This window comes from Salmo salar, chromosome ssa11 (assembly GCF_905237065.1).
Source record: "Salmo salar chromosome ssa11, Ssal_v3.1, whole genome shotgun sequence".
Taxonomy (NCBI): Eukaryota; Metazoa; Chordata; class Actinopteri; order Salmoniformes; family Salmonidae; genus Salmo; species Salmo salar.
In genome coordinates, this window is record NC_059452.1 from 68,355,510 (window position 1) to 68,373,674 (window position 18,165).

The window sequence follows — 18,165 nt, forward strand, 5'->3', positions numbered from 1 at the left end:
ACACTATAGAATCATAGCCCACAAAGGGTTCTGGAGGAGCTGCAGCAGCCCTGATAAATTGAAATACATTTTCCAAGTTATAGAGTTACTGCTGTCTGTTCAGAAAGAAACGAAATAATTCTGAATAGCCTACTACACCATGAGAAAGCGTATAACTTAGCTACAGAGGACCAACAGCTTCTTTAAAAAAATGTTTGCCTAGCTGTGGAGTGTATCCCAATAACAAGGCATAGTCTACAGTCAGGGAACGTGCGGCAAATCTGTCAGTCAACAACAGCATGCAGACCAAACAGGCCTTCCGCAATACTTAAAATACAATCCCTGGAAAAAAACAGGTTGGAAAGCAAATGGCTCCTGCTGAAAAGAGAAGACTCTAATCTGAGAGGCTTTTGGCAAGAGCGCATCGGTCATCACCAGTGAGTGAGCTGCACGTCATTGGGTGAGTCAGTGAAACTGGAAAGCATTTTTAGGACTATAATTTCCTCCTCATATTGTAGCCTACGATATGTGTCTCAGCACACCTAGGCCGTGGCTTTTGATGGATTCATGACAAGGTTGTTTTTATTGATCTCAGATTCTCAGTTTGTCAGTGACAAAGTTGCCTTCCATTTCCATAATTTGTGCATTATTATGGTGCTTTCATGACAACTGGAAACTCAGAGAAAATTGAGGTTGAATCATGACGTCATTAAATGCTTTCAATATCTGTCTATGAATTTTTTGAATTTAAAGTTGGTTTAAGGTTTTTAAGTCATTGAAATTTGGAGCTATTGTAATTTAAAAATATTGTCCCATGTACATTGTGTGATGATTACTTGGGTGCTGCCAGCTGTGGGCATGTGGGCAGGATTGAAATAATCCCAACCCAAGGAAAACAGTTACTTAACCTAGATTCCTAAATCTCGCAAATCTTAGTTTTGGACGGTACTGACTTTCTGACAAATTATCCTATTTACACTTCGTAATATATTTTGGGGTAATACTTTACATTATGTTGCCCCTATTACCATGTAACTAACATAATAATAACTGTGTTAACAACATAGTATTTACATACGTTTTACTATGTAATTATATGCTAATAGGGTTGTTGCAGAATCAGTTATTGCTCAATTCAAACAAGGACTGTATTATTCCACATTCACCTGCTGAAGATTATTCCACATGTGTAACTACTGATGTTATTGCACAGTTTCTTGTTCCACAATGTAACTAATGTTTTGTATTTACACATTTGAAAGTCACCTGTGAAATCCCATGTCAATAACCAAAATCTGACCTTGTTACATTTAACTAAAAGGTGCCGAATCTACAAGTAATACCAGGGTTGATGAAAAGGCTAAGACCTGGTAACAACACGTGTAGCAAGGCATCTTCTATCATTAAGTATTGGTCATAGTTACATAGGATATACTTGTAACGATCATGTACCTACCCAGGAGCAAGCAACTTAATGTATCTTGAAAGCCAATAGAGTATAACTTTTATAATTGTTATGTAGTTACAATGTAACAACCTTTGCAGACAATAGGCTATCCAGGATAAATTACTAGACAGGAGAACATTAGGTGTAACCCTTATAGTTACATTGTACTTACAATATAACAATCTTTAACAACCAACTCTGTAATTACAATGTTGTTACAAAGGATATACCTGTACTTACAATGTACTTACCCAGGAGCGAGTAACTTGATGTAAAGTGAAGTGACATTTGAATGACTTTGTAGTTACAATGTAACAACCTTTGTTGACAATAGTCTAACCAGGAGACAGGAGAAACATTTTCAGTTTGACTTTTCTCTGTAAACATGCCTGGGCCAGAATAAATGATTATATCGAGAAGCATGGGCATAAATCAATACATAATGACAGACATCGCCAGCCACGGAATGATTATACGGACAGTAGGCCTACGGAAAAAAACAAGTAGACAGACAGAAGCAACCATATGGCCTCAGCAAAGTCGACCGACAATAACTACCATTATCAAAAATATAAACACAACATGTAAAGTGTTGGTCCCATGTTTCTTGAGCTGAAATAAAAGATCCCAGAAAAGTTCCACACACAGAAAGCTAATTTCTCAAAAATGTTGTGCAGAAATGTGTTTACATCCCTGAGCATTTCTCATTTGCCAAGATAATCCATCCACCTGACAGGTGTGGCATATCAAGAAGCTGATTAAACATGGTCATTACACAAGTGCACCTTGTGGTGGGGAAAATAAAAAGCAACTCTAAAATGTGAAGTTTTGTCACCCAACATAATGCCACAGAGCTCTCAAGTTTTGACGGAGTGTGCAACTGGCATGCTGACTGCAGGAATGTCTACCAGACCTGTTGCCAGAGAATTGAATGCTCGTTTCTCTATCATAAGCGGTCTCCAATGTCGTTTTAGAGTATTTGGCAGTACGTCTTCACAACTGCAGACCACGTGTAACCATGCCAGTCCAGGACCTCCTCATCCGGCATCTTCACCTGTGGGATCGTATGAGACCAGCCACCTGATGAAACTGTGGATTTGCACAATAAAATAATTTTTGCACAAACTGTCAATAACAGTCTCAGGGAACCTCATCTGCATGCTCGTCATCCTCACCAGGGTCTTGACCTAACTGCAGTTCAGTGTCGTAACCAACAAATGCTCACCTTTGATTGCCACTGGCACGCTGGAGAAGTGTGCTCTTCACGGATGAATCCTGGTTTCAGCTGTACCAGGCAGATGGCAGACAGTGTTTGGGCGAGTGGTTTGCTGATGTCACCGTTGTGAACAGAGTGCCCCATGGTGGCAGTGGGGTTATGGTATGGGCAGGTATAAGCTATGGACAATGAACACCACTGCATTTTATCGATGGCAATTTGAATGCACAGAGATACTATGAGATCCTGAGGCCCATTGTCGTGCCATTCAGCAGCCGCCATTACCTCATGTTTCAGCATCATAATGCACGGCCCCATGTCGCAAGGATCTGTACACAATTCCTGGAAGCTGAAAATATTCCAGTTCTCCAATGTCCTGATTCTCACTAGACACGTTCCCCATTGAGCATGTTTGGGATGCTCTGGATGGACATGTACAAAAGCGTGTTACAGTTCCCGCCAATATCCAGCCATTGAAGAGGAGTGGGACAACATTCCACAGGCCACAATCAACAGCCGGATCCACCCTATGTGAAGGAGATGTGTCGCACTTCATAAGGCAAATGGTGGTCAAACCAGATACTGACTGGTTTTCTGATACACACCCCTAAGGTATCTGAGACCAACAGATGCATATCTGTATTCCTAGTCATGTGAAATTCTTACATTAGGGCCTAAGGAATTTAACTCGGGAAAATCTTTGAAATTGTTGCATGTTGCGTTTATATTATTGTTCAGTCTAAATTTAAATACATTTGCCAAAATGACTCATGCCTATACAGAAATAAATAATATAATTCAAAATATTACAGCAGAGAGCATAATTTGGCCACAGTGGATCATTAGCGTTTAAAAAAAATTCGCTGTGGATTGTGTATTTGTGAAGCGTGCATGGCAAATAGCCTACCAAATACATTACATGACCAAATGAATATGAACACTTGCTCATCAAACATCTCATTCCAAAATCATGGGCATCAATAAGAAGTTGGTCTCCCCCTTTGCTACTGTAACAGCCTCCACTCTTCTTGGAAGGCTTTCCACTAGATGTTCGAACATTGCTGCAGGGACTTGCTTCCATTCAACACAAGAGCATTAGTGAGGTCGGGCACTGATGTTGGACGTTTAAGGATGGTTTGCAGTCAGCGTTCCAAATTATCCCAAAGGTGTTCGATGGGGTTGAGGTCAGGTCTCTGTGCAGGCCAGTCAAGTTCTTCCACACCGATCTCAACAAACCATTTCTGTATGGACCTCACTTTGTTTATGGGGGCATTGCCATGTTGAAACAGGAAAGGGTCTTCTCCAAACTGTTGCCACAAAGTTTGAAGCACAGAATCGTCTAGAATGTAATTGTATGCTGTAGCATTAAGATTACCCTTCAGTAGGGTCTCCCAAGTGACGCAGCGGTCTAAGGCCGGGTTCGATCCCACACTGCTCGCTTCTGGGTTAAGCGAGCAGTGTGTCAAGAAGCAGTGCGGCTTGGCAGTGTCGTGTTTTGGAGGACACATGGCTCACGACATTCGCCTCTCCCGAGTCCGTATAGGAGTTGCAGAAATGGGACAAGACTGTAACCACCAATTTGAAGTCACGAAAAAGGGGTAAAAAGTGCAAAGGAAAAGAAACAAGATTAACATTCACCGGACCTAAGGGGCTAAGCCCTAACCATGAAAAACAGCCCCAGACCATTATTCATCTTCCACCAAACTTTACAGTTGACACTATGCACTCGGGCAGGTAGCGTTCTCCTGGCATCCAACAAACCCAAATTAGTCATTTGGACTAATGACTCATTATCGTGACTCATCACTCCAGAGAACACGTTTCCAGAGTCCAAAGGCGACAAGCTTTACACCACTCCAGCCGACGGCTGGCATTGCGCATGGTGATCTTAGGCTTGTGTGCGGCTGCTCGGCCATGTACACCCATTTCCCGACGAACAGTACTTGTGGTGCCGTTGCTTCCAGAGGCAGTTTGCAACTTGGTAGTGAGTGTTGCAACTGAGGAAAGACGATGTTTACGTGCTACGCGCTTCAGCACTCGGTGGTCCTGTTCTGTGAGTTTGCCTTCCAATTCGCGGCTGAGCCGTTGTTGCTCCTAGACGTTCCACTTACAGTTGACCTGGGCAGCTTTAGCAGGGCACAAATATGACGAACTGACTTGTTGGAAAGGTGGCATCCTACGACGATGCCACATTGAAAGTCACTGAGCTCTTCAGTAAGGCCATTCTACTGCTTCTCTATGGAGATTGCATGGCTGTGTCCTTGATTTTATATACCTGTCAGCAACGGGGGTGACTGAAATAGCCGAATCCAGTCATTTGAAGGTGGGTCCACATACATTTGTATATACAGTGCATCTGGAAAGTATTCAGACCCCTTGACTTTTTGCACATTTTGTTACGTTACAGCCTGATTCTAAAATGGATTAAATGTTTTTTTTCTCCCCTCATCAATCTACACACAATACCCCATAATGACAAAGCAAAAATAGGTTTTTAGACATTTTTACAGATAAAAAAAACTTTAATATTGGGTATGACGCTACAAGCTTGGCACACCTGTATTTGGGGAGTTTCTCCCATTCTTCTCTACAGATCCTCTCAAGCTCTGTCAGGTTGGATGGGGAGCGTCGCTGCATAGCTATTTTCAGGTCTCTTCAGAGATGTTCAATTGGGTTCAAGTCTGGGCTCTGGCTGGGCCACTCAAGGACATTCAGAGGCTTGTCCCCGAAGCTACTCCTGCATTGTCTTGGCTGTGTGCTTAGGATTGTTTTCCTGTTGAAAGGTGAACCTTTGCCCCAGTCTGAGGTACTGAGCACTCTGGAGCAGGTTTTCATCAAGGATCCCTTGATCCTGACTACCTCATGGTTTGGTTTTTTCTCTGACATGCACCGTCAACTGTGAGACTTAATGTAGACAGGTGTGTGCCTTTCCAAATCATTGACTCCAATCAAGTTGCAGAAACATCTCAAGGATGATCAAAGGAAACAGGATGCACCTGAGCTCAATTTTGAGTCTCATAGCAAATGGTCTAAATGCTTATGTAAATAAGGTATTTTTTTTATATATTTTTTTCAATACATTTGCAAAAATTTATAAAAACTTGTTTTTGCTTTGTCATTATGGGGTATTGTGTGTAGACTGATGAGGGAAACAATTAATTGAATCCATTGTAGAAGAAGGCTGTAACGTAATAAAATGTGGAAAAATGGAAGAAGTCTGAATACTTTTAGGAATGCACTGTATGGTGTAGCAGATTTTTGAGTTGCGGTCACTGAAAAGCAGTTAAATAGACCTAGGCATATCACAATAATTCAAAAATACCATCATAGTAAAAACATAGTTTAGAAAGCAAGTGGCTATTGCTGAATAGAGAAGAGAAAGAAAATGTCTCTAGTATACCTGGGATAACTAGTTTTAAATTTGTGGAAAGTAAAAAACCATTGGGTGACACAAATAGTTATGTTGGAGGTGTCTAACAACTATTGAATACAGACCTGAGAAAGCAACTATTTAAAAAAAACTAGTTGAATACATCATGGTTAACAGTGTCAAATGCAGCACTTAAATCCAAGAGTAGGACAAAGAGCTGTTTGGCATTTACCATTTAACTAAGGCTGCCTCTGTGCTGTGGGGGGCATGGAAACCAGATTGTAATTTTTCTAAAATACAGTTGGCACTTAAAAATAATTCACTCCAGAATTTTGCTTAAGAATGGAAGGTTGGAGATTGGCCAAAAATGAAGATCTGAAGAATTTAAATTACTTTTTTTCAGAAGGGGTTTCACCATAGCAGTTTTTAGTTCAGTGGGGAAAGTTCCTGTGAACAGGGAGTTATTAACAATAGCTTGCACTTCTTCAGATATGCAATTAAAAACTTTTTTGAAGATGCTGGTGAGGGTAGGATCGAGAAGGCAGGAAGAAGGTTTAAGTTGAGCTATCACTTTCCTGAGCATGTCTGTGTCAACCAGGGAAAATAAATCCATAGTAATTTAACTAACTCTTCTAGTTTTTGGTTCATCAAATATTTGGTAGCCATCAAATACATATTTTGGTTTGTTTTTAAATAACTTTCACATATTCATATACCTTCAAATGTTATATTTTTTTCTGAGAGGTATTCAAAATACTTTAAAATATTATGTAATTGAGATGTAATTGAATATCAAAGGAAATAGTTGCCTTTAGTTGATTGTCATTATCCGACTACCTTGAATATTTCAAAAGTTGGTATTTTCAAAGAAACTACAAAATACTATTATTTTCTGCCCAGGTCTGGTCTCTAGTTATGAAAATGTTCAAATAAAATAAAATAAAATAAAATGTCATTGGTCACATACACACAGTTAGCAGATGTTAATGTGAGTGCTGCGAAATGTTCAACTCCCAATTGAGTGAACAGAATCTTATTGGCACCAGCAGAGAGCCAATAAGATCAGTACCACTGCAAAGTTTTTTGGGGGACAATCATTTCCTCCTTCAATTTGTGTCTCCCCTTTTTGTAGGCCTAGATTAGATGGTTGCATCCAAGCCAAGGTTGTTTATATTGATCTGTTTGTCAGTGTCAGCAGAGAAGGCTACTGATTTGTGTCGTATTAAAAAGATGTTGCTTATGTCTCCAGTCATATTAAGTGTAGTAGAATTGTATGAAATGTGTTTATAAAAGGCGAACATTTTCCCGTGCAAAGAAAGGACAAGAAAAGTCTCTGATTAGGCCTCCTCTATTTCACTACGTACTCAGGCAACAGTCTGTTTCACTAACAGTGATTGAGTTATATTATCAGCCTAAATTATGACTATGCAATCTTCTCATCACATTAGGAATAGGAGCGTATTTTACATCAGTCGGCAAATGTGATGATAGTGGTGCAATTTTATTGTGAAAAAATGACTTCCCCAAACTTGAAACTCACGTGCCGCCTATGGATGTCGAAACTTCAAGTTGGCCTTGTGACTTGATAACGTTTATTATGCATCTATTTCACGGTGCACTGTATGTGCCCCTCCACAAGAAAATCAGTGAATCTATGATGAGGTTGAGCAGTGGTTGACATTATACATGCTGTTCCACATACCTTTAAACCTAATATTGCATTATTGTTTGTTTTTGCTGTTCTCCAAATAGCATTTTAAATAGTTTTAAATAGTGTAGAAATGCAAAATTCCCCACTTTGCCATACCCTATAGGTTTAGCTGAACGGCCACTGGCTAGCTAGCTAGCTATGTACATTAGTGAATAATGGGGAAATGCTAGCTAGCTAGCTTTACCACCGCCCTGCAGTAGTACATATGACTAACTAAAATAGTTATTGCTTTGAGTCTAAAATTGGGAATTGAATTTGAATGGTGTGAATATGAATATAAAAAAATATCCTGTATCCTTATTTCTCCTGGTTAGCCTATTTTCTGCAAAGGCTGTTACCTTTTAACTACAAAGTAATTAAAATGTCACTTCACTTTACATTAAGTCGCTTGCTCCTGTAAGTACATTGTAAATTCATGTATATCCCTTGTAGCCACATTGTAATGACAGAGTTGTTTTTTAAATATTGTTACATTGTAAGTAAAATGTAACTAAAAGGGTTAAACCTAATGTTCTCCTGTCTCCTAAATTCTCCTGGTCTGCAAAGGTTGTTTCATTGTAACTAGAAAGGATGTTAAATTGTAAGTACATAGTAATTATAAAGGTTATACCCTACTGGGTTTCAAGATACATTAAGTTGCTTGCTCCTGGGTAGGTACATAATAATTACAAGTATATCCTATGTAACTACATTGTTCTAACATAGAAATAACATAGAAATAAACTAAATAAGAATTACTGGTAGTTATTGAAAGTACCAGGTCCTAGCCTATTTATCAACCCTGGTATTACATGTGGATTCAATGGTAGTGGTAGTTATTAACATGGTAATTCACTGGTGTCTTTCAAATGTGTAATTACAAAACATTAGTTACATGGTGGAACAATGTGTAATAACATCAGTAGTTACACATGTGGAATAACCTTCAGCAAGTGAATGTGTAAATTGTTTAATAACTGATTCCGCAACAACCCTATTACCATGTTATTACATAGCAAAACCTATGTAAGTAATGTGTTAACACAGTTATTACGGTTTTAGTTACATAGTAATAGAGGCAACTTAACGTAAAGTGATACAAATTTTTACACTAGAACAAGCATTTCTGACTCATATCGATGCCACATAGGCCGTTTTCAACCACAGCAGTAGTTTTTGCGGGGTACAGTTGCTCTTTAAAGATAAATAACAAGTTACAGTGAACTGATTGAATAAGAATTAATGAATGACAATGAATGAAACACTGATTGAGGGAATTCATTTATATGTAACAGTCTAAAATAGATGGTTTACCTATGGTGTTACAGTCGCAGGGGCGGCAGAGGTCCTGTGGTGACCGTCGGTAGTGCTTCTCTTTGCAGCGTTCACAGTGCGGTCCGTCAGTGTGGTCCCTACAGTCCACACAGCGCCCCCCACTCCCTGTGCTACGGTACTGCTCCGCATCGAAGACACATGCATCCGCTCGCCCACTGCAGTTACACTCTGAGGAGAGAAAAAGGAGGAGGTAGAGAGAGGGTCGGGGGGATTAAAAAGAGTGGGGGAATAGGGAGAAGGAAAGGGGAGAGGGAAAGAGTGGGGGAGAAGGAAAGGGGAGAGGGAAAGAGGGAGGGAGAGGGAGGAAATGAGGCAAGGTAAAGAGCGAGAGGGAGAGAGAGAGACAGAGAGTGAGATGTGGGGCAGAAGAGAGTGACAGGGTAATAGCAACGAGCAAGAGAGAGATGGGGAGGAGAAAAGTGGTAGAATGAGGTGGGGGAGGAAAAGCAAGAGAGAAAGGGTGGGGGTTATGTTTTTGAGAGATAATGTGTGTGGGATTGTATCATAATTTACAGGCTGGTTACTAATCTCAATTCACACGGTCAAAATGAGTAGCCAATCCTATAGTCAGGGGGCACCGCGATAACTTTAATACATGTTTGTACAAGAAACAATTACTCTGGCGATAACCTCCTATCACAGGGCTCTGTTAGAGTACGCTGCATGCATTTCCTCTCCACCGCAGTATTCTGCTGTCTGCCTATCTGACTACCCGAGGGGGGGATTGTGGGAAATTACCCATTCTATTACACATCAAACTCTCTGTTGAGTTTGCAATAACCATATGATTATTCCTCCCTGATGCCGGAAGACAGGAGAGGCTCCATTCTATTTGGATTTTGCTCCGCAGTGTAGGAAAAGAGTGTATTTGCAGTTAGAGTATATTTGATTGTTAGAGAGTAGGCATATTCACTAGAATATCAAGATCATCAAGGACATCCACACCTGAGCATGTGTCATTCTCAAGTTACAGGATTCGGGCCTAAAGTGCATACAGGAGGGCATACAGCAAGATATGAAAGTCTGATTTGTAAATCACTCTGGATAAGAGAGTCTGCTAAGGACTAAAACGTCAACATGTAAGATATAATACAACCTACACTCAACAATTTATGCATTTTTATTTGACATTTTGCAGGATGAACTCTTGAGATTCACCATCTCATTTTCAAGATCACTTTGTTTACATGTGTCGATTTTTGTTTACTGTTTATGTAGCAGACGGGATAATATGAGATTTAAAAAGCGTTAAAGATGAACATGAGTAATACTGCGTGTGACTGCAAACAGATTGAGTCTGCCTGAGTCATTACACATGTATTCAAAGCAGGTAGCTCAGGTACACTGATTAAAACCGCTTCCTAACTAGGAACTGGTTAGTGTGATAAATATGACACTTAGGTCTGCTAAGTAACTTCTTAAGAAGCAGAAGGATGTTGTAAGAAACGTGTGTGTGTGCGCGTGTGTGCATGCATGCCTGCTTGCATGTGTGTGTGAACTTTGCTCAACTTTCTCTCTCTTGGCTGAGAAAAGATGGCATTTTCAATTACAGTGTTTGTGTTCTGACAAGCCGGACCATATGGTGCTAGTTCCAGACACATGCCTCGGACGGCGGAGAGGAGAGAAAGAGCTTGGCCCGGCAAGCTGCGTCAAAACGAGTTTCTATCTCACTGGATACAGAGGGTGGAATTATGATACAGTGAGCGTTCATTTTTATTCCTCTTATACTTTCACATTCAGTGCTTTTTTTTGTAGGGAGTTGTATTTATTGAATAATATATTCACTTCTTCTACAGTACATTCAGCAGTCTATTTAAAAATGTTGTCTGTTAAGTACAGAGACTGTTGGCTGCATCCCAAATTGCACTGTAACAAAAGTAGTGCACCATATAGGAATTAGGGTAGCATGTGGAACACAGCCTGAGCGTAATTAAAACAATCTTGTTGCTTAATGGAATCTAGCATAAAAACAATTCACGAGGCGCCTTTCCTTTATGGGTTTATCCATCCAACCAATTACAATTCCTCCACAGCAGCACACCGCTCAGTGCACAACGCGATAAGCCTGAACCCCAATGATACTCACACGTAAGCAAACGCACGCACGCACGCACGCACGCACACACACACACACACACACACATTCACGCTTAGACATGCATGCACGAATGGACAGTACACATGGAATTCATCTTAATTATGCTACAACAACATCTTACAGATGTTACATTAACATATGATAAGTTCAATATTATTTCAGTAGGAATGCTTTTTAAACACAATAATATATGCTATTTAGCAGCTGCTTTTACCCAAAGCGACTTACAGTCATGCGTGCATACATTTTTACTTAAGGGTGGTACCAGGAATCGAACCCACTATACTACCAGTGCCAGATCAATGTGCAGGGGTACCAGGTTTTTGAGGTAGATACTGTATGTACATAAAGGCAGAAAGTAGCTGTGGAATCGGACTTTGTGGCTATGGAAGCCAGTGGAAACTGGACGGGAGGTGAGAGAGATGAAGAAGTGAATGCGTTTTTGGTGGTAAGGGAGACAAAGTTAATGAATAACTTTTTTGGTGGAAATCAGCTTTGAAATCAGCATATTTTGCGTTATGGTTTGCATCTTATCACAAACAGAGCTAACATTAATAATATGCATGTAAATCTCTCATGGCTCAAAGTGGAGCAGAGACTGACTTCATCACTACTTGTTTTTGTAAGATGTGTTGACATGCTGAATGTACCGAGGTGTATGTTTAAACTACTACCACACAGCTCAGACACCCATGCATACCCCACAAGACGTGCCACCAAAGGTCTCTTCACAGTCACCAAGTCAAAAACAGACTATGGGAGTCGCACTGCACAACATAGAGCCATGGCTACATGGAACTCTATTCCACATTAGGTAACTGATGCAAGCAGTAGAATATATATATTTTTTGAAAATATAAAAATACACCTTATGGAACAATGGGGACTGTGAAGAGACACACACAGGCACAGACACACATACACATGATAAGACATGCACTCTACAAACAGGTACACATGGATGTCCTGTTGCATGTGATAGTGGAGTAGCGCTATAAAATAATCCCTTCAATACAAAAGCAATGAAAGTACTTTTTCCATGTTTCTTCATTAGATTAGCTCTTTAGAAAGAGGAGAGTCGATGTGATGCTTTCTTTTTTATCTGTTTGGTTTTTTAAAGCTAAAATTGTGTATTGGGTAAAGTGTTATGAAGTGTAATGTCATGTAATATTTAAAATTGTGTATTTAACTGCCTTAATGTTACTAAACCCCAGGAAGAGTAGCTGCTGCCTTGGCCGAAACAAAACACGGTCACGGTCACCTGCAGGTTTCGTCTAGTTCCCGGTTTGTTCTAGGGACGTCCCTAGAACGTTGCGCCGTGGTCCCCTGGAGGTTTTTGTCTAGTTGCAGTGAAAATCTATAAATCCACAACTCTAGCTACCTTAAATTCCCGCTGCACCACCAGTTATGGGGACATAATGGAGATTGGCAAGAATACATTTCTGCACATTGCTAAAAGTTGCAGTAAAAATAAGTCAATGTATACAACATTTTCAAGGTGTTATTTCTATAAAATGTCACTACGCTGCTGTATTCTGATTCTAATTAGCGTAAAATTATTTTTTGATAATTTGTACTGTGACAACTCTTGGGCTTTAAATGGGATTTTGAACTCATAGCCTCTTGGTCGCTATCAATCAGAAAAGTAATGCTGCAGTGTAGCTACACCAAAAGCTTAGTGAGTGTTATTAATGAGATATGACTACAGACTTACTGGCAAGAACTTAACATCCACTTAAATCTAGCAGTGCTCAAGGACACTTGACATGAATTCTTTGAGGATTTGAACTTGCAACCTCTTGGTTGGGGAGTGCCTCACTGTTTCTGCAATGCCACCAGGTTCATGCTTGTATGTATATATATGACACAAATAGGTCAAAGGTACACCTCACAGATACACACATGTTCTCATATGGTACCTTTTCAGTATAACGGGACATTTTTCTGCCTAATGTTTTTTTTTATAGAATGTAAGGATCATCACTGCACTTTGATAGGTTGGGGAAATGTACTCGTGGGGCTCATTAGCATATTTCGGGCCTTGGTCAAAAACAAAGCTGAGATCCAAAGTGTAGGAATACAGGTAAAATCAGCTACTGACACAGATATGATGGTGTAGCAGGAAGCACGTAATGCTGCAAATGAAGTGGTTGTGAGTTCAAATCTCATGTATGGACATTTTGAATAATTACTGTATAAATAAACATACACAATGTAGTCATGTGTGTAAAATATGTAAATTGGAAACACTGGATGTTCACATCACTGTGTGTGTATCATGACAACGCATTCTTGTTTGCAGGGCATCACCTGTGAAATCTTAATGTGAAATATCATCACATGTGAAGTGTTCCAAAAACACATGGTTTCACATGACTTTACATGTGAAAATCCTCATCATCAAAACATGTGGAAATGTCACATGTGAAATCATGTGATTTTCCACGTGTGAAATCATGTGGTTTTTCCATAAGGGTGTATGGATATTGTTTTACAAACATTAATAACACAATTTCAACATTTTTACATTCTGTGTTGCATTATTCAAGTGTGTTAACTTCGGTGCAATATGAGTTGGGAGCTAACAATGCAACCCAGACAGCTCTAGCAATGAATGAGTCAATTGAGCAGGCACTTTGCTCTTCACTCTATAAAGGGGCTGCGCTGATACAAATAGTATTGAATGTAACAAAACCTCTAGTACAGAACCATTCAAAAATAATAATAATAACGAAGCACTGAAGTTCTGGTATACCGTGCAATATTAGTACTCACTAACTATAACCCCCCTCCCCAAGAGTGACTTAACAGATCTTTAGTACTCACTCATACACTGGTTGGCAGAGTCTCCAGTGGCCCTGGCCCATGGCCTGTCCTGGTAGAATGGGTGACACTTCTGGCAGTCCACCCCAGCAGTGTGATGCTGGCAGTCACACACCAGAGCCCCCTGTTCATCCAACACACACTCACTGCCATGGCCATTACACTTACACCTGCGGGATAAAGATGGAGAGGTGCGTGAGCACGCAGGCACATTAATATACACACACTTGTATGGACGCACGCGCATGCACTGAGGACACACGCACGCACGTTTGCACACACGCACGCATGCTCGCCCGCCCGCGCACACACACATGCACACTGAGGGAAATTAATAGAGAATAGGACAGAGTAGTGGAGAATAGGTGTAAAATGAGAAGGTTTTTTCACTGTGAGGACTTGTCACTTCCCATTACGTTCACTCAGTGGCAGATACATCGCCTGGGATAAGGTGGAGATTTTATCCCCTTCAGTGACTACTGCTCTGCGCTGTTCAACTCCCCTGTGTGATCAACTCTCGTCTGCACAAGCTGTCCCTAAGCATAAACAACAACTAGAAACACTCATGCACACTGTGTGTGTGTCTGTGTGCGTGTGCATGAGTGTGTGTGTGTGTGTGTGTGTGTGTGTGTGTGTGTGTGTGTGTGTGTGTGTGTGTGTGTGTGTGTGTGTGTGCATGAGTGTGTGTGTGTGTGTGTGTGTGTGTGTGTGTGTGTGTGTGTGTGTGTGTGTGTGTGTGTGTGTGTGTGTGTGTGTGATTGTGTGTGTGTGCGTTCTTATGCTATACCTTCCTTTCCAACCAGTCGAGAAAATATAATTTCCTGTGACTAGAAGACACAATTTATCCAAGGTAATTTAATGATCAGGAATGTATTGCTAATAGCTGTTATCTCAGGCCCGATCTTTATAGTGTCTGATTCTCCTTATCGTCATTGGTTCTGTTGAGTGCTTACCTGCGTCCCGAATGGTAAACCTATGCCCTATAATATAGTGCAATACTTTTGACTAGAGCACTATGGGTCCTGGTAAAAAGTAAAGCATGAAATATGGAGTAGGATTCCATTTGGAACTCATCCTCTGTCATTGGTTCTGTAGAGGGTCTTTCTGTGAAGGGAGGGGGGGGCTCAACATCGCGCCCGTCCCTGTCAGATTTAGCCAGCTGTCCCAGATCCAGACGCTTTATGCTAATGGCTTTGAATCAGTTATTTCTGTTTCTGTTATTGTTGTTGTTGTTGTGACAAGGACGTTGTGAGCCAGGAAGTAAAAAGTGCCCCCAACCACCAAATCAGATGTCTCTACTAGCAGACGCTGAGGAACACTTGACAACCACAATAATGAGTATGGCACAGATATAGATCAAATAGCAGCTCAGTACTCCATCAGTTCTGGATCATTTCTTTTTACTATTTTGAGTTGTTATATTCCACTGGTTGACCATTAAAGCCAACACATTGACGTACCCTGGCACTTATTGTGTCCATTCATAACATTCAGTGTGAGAATTGTGCTAGCACTGCTATGGCCAATCCAATGAGCTAGGCTAAGTATGCTACACTAACCAAACAAGTGGTCAGGTAGCCCCTCGCCGTTCCCTCCGGTGTCATGGTGACATTGTTGGGTCATTTGTCAGACTGTCACGCCTAGCTGTGATCATAGCCACTTATGACAGGTGTCAGATCCTGTTGAAGCAGTGGGTGAAGGCTTCATCTCAATTACTTAATAACAACCATGTTATCCTGCCGTGCCTATGAACATCCTGTCTGTTCCGCCTTCCTCCTGTTGTCCCTTCTCATTACTGTGAGGAATAAGCCCAGGGACCAGCAGACATGGGGGCCTGGTTTTCAGTTTTGGGAATGATTTCAAATAGTATTTGAACCCAGGTCTAGGGACCAGGGACAGAGCAGGGACAGAGACAGGAAAGGGACAGGAACAGAGGCAAATTACGTGGCTATGTTTCTATGTCTCCTCTGTCCAGGACCATGCAGGGCTTGCGTTTGAGACTGTTTATCATGTAAACAGGATACAGAGGGAGGAAATGTGCAGCGGACGTTCGCCATATGTGTTTTATTATCTATCAAATGGGCCACGCTGGGTTGTTGTTTTATAGTTGAGTCTGTCTGAGAAAGGAGCAAACAAAACAAAGATAAATCAAAACTACACGGCAAATATGCTCTCCCTCCTCTTTCTTGCTATTTCTTGCTCTCTCTCTCTCTCTCTCTTTCTATTGAGCTTTTTGGCTAATGTCGAGTTCTAGCAGTGACCACAATCCCCGGTGGATTGAGAAAGAGAAAGAAGTAGAGGAGAGTGAAGGAAAGGCGTGATAGTTTTGTCTCTCTTTGTTTTTGGAGGGAGTATCCACGACGACAGCCAAAGGCCTCTGAGGACCAATCAGATGTCAGGTGTGTGTTACCTGGCTCCCACAGAGAAATCAGAGATGGCGTAGAAGTAGGATCGCAGCACCTTGGCGTCCTTGAAGAACTCGTCTCCGAAAGTGTTGAGCCTGTCCAGAGAGATCAGCAGGTCGGTGGCTGTCACCCACTCCTATATAGAGAGAGACAGAGAGAAGGAGATGGGGATGAGGAAGAGGCTTTGGAGGGATGGTGGCTGTCATCTACTACAGAGAGGGACAGAGAGGAGAGGGGCATGAGGAGGAGGCGATAAAGGGGTTTGAGGAAGGTGATGGATGGAGATGGAGAAAATAGGAAAGGTAAAAGACAGATTCAGGTAAGGTCAGAAGGTGGAGGAAGAAGAGGATGGGAGAGAAAGGGGGGGATAGAGAAGGATAGATAGTGCATAGTAGTGAAGAGAGACAAGCCATGGAGATGTAAAGAGGGGTAGAGTAGGGTGTGAAGGAAAGAAAATGAGAAATATTGAGATATAAGATAAATAAATAAATAAGAAATCGAGGATAAATAGAGAGGAAATCAGCGGTGGAGATAGAGATGACATAAGTTATAGAGGAGACTTGGCATAGTGCTCTCAGACAGTATAACAGATAATGTTTGGCAGCACACACCGAAACCATAGCATCCCAGATACAATGAATGCACCGGGGATGAGATGAATTGGAACAGTTAAATAGAACAAAATGAGAGTGGGGGAAAGAAAAGAGAGAAGTGAGAGGAAAGAGAGTGGAAAAGACAAACAGCAGGATACGGGAAAGAAAACATTAAATTCACATGTGAACACATGAACATGTGAAGTTAATGTGATAACAGGTGACAACATGTGAAGCAACATGTGACAACATGTGATAACATAAACTACACGTGACAACATGTGAGCACATGTGAGAGAGAACCTGATCTCATGTGAAATTAATGTGAAATGAATGTGACAACATGGGAATGCAAAATTTCAACATGTGATACCATGAAACTACAAGTGACATTTTATCACTTGAAAACTCAGTTGTCAAATGTAATTTAGAATATTTTACTTTGAAAGACATAATTGACATTAATTACATTTAAACAGTAATTGTCTCCTGCAGGTTTTGTTTAGTTCCCTGTTTGTTCCAGGGACATTCCCAAGGACATTATGTCATAGTCCCCTGGAGTATTTTTTATAGTTACGGTGAAAATATGGTTAATCAACAACTAGTTACTGCATTTTACAGCTAAATTCAGGTGTTAATATTAAAGGACAGTATGCTGATTACTTAACACTCAACCTCTCTTGAGATTTGAACTCACAACCTCTTGGTTGCTAGCTACCTGAAGTTCCTGCTGCACAATGGAGATAAGCAAGAATGCATTAAATGTATACAACAGAAACATAAACAACAACTTGAAGGTGTTATTTCTAGAAAATGACAGTATGCTGCTGTATTCTGATTTCAATTAGTGCACTTTAAAAAAAAAAGGTGCACTGTGACAACTCTTGGCACTCATCATTAAATGGGATTTGAATTCATAAACTCTTGGTCGCTAGCAACCGGAAATGTGCAGCTACACTACCAGATCTGTGAGCGTGAAAGAGATATCGCTACAGGCTTACTAGCAAGAATGAATTTCTGCACTTTGCTAAAAGCTGCCCAGAATCAATCAATAATTGTCCAATTATCACCACCAACATAAAACTAGCAGTGCCCAAAGACACTTGACTTAGAGTATACATTCATTATTTGAACTTGTGACCTCTGGTTGAGAGTGCATCAATGTTTCTGCAGTGTCACCAGGTTCATACTTAATTGCACTATTCAAAT

At 40.8% G+C, this 18,165-nt stretch overlaps 1 protein-coding gene across 1 annotated transcript in view; it reads right to left on the bottom strand.

The window, feature by feature from the left end:
- LOC106562972 (laminin subunit gamma-3) overlaps positions 1–18,165 on the bottom strand; it is a 259,791-nt gene that overhangs the window by 134,885 nt on the left and 106,741 nt on the right. The window contains exons 3-5 of the mRNA XM_014128127.2: positions 16,369–16,499; positions 13,962–14,128; positions 9,017–9,205 (exon numbers count right to left, since the gene is read on the bottom strand). Of these exons, the coding sequence (XP_013983602.2) occupies positions 9,017–9,205; positions 13,962–14,128; positions 16,369–16,499 (487 nt within the window). The remainder of the gene's footprint in view (positions 1–9,016; positions 9,206–13,961; positions 14,129–16,368; positions 16,500–18,165) is intronic.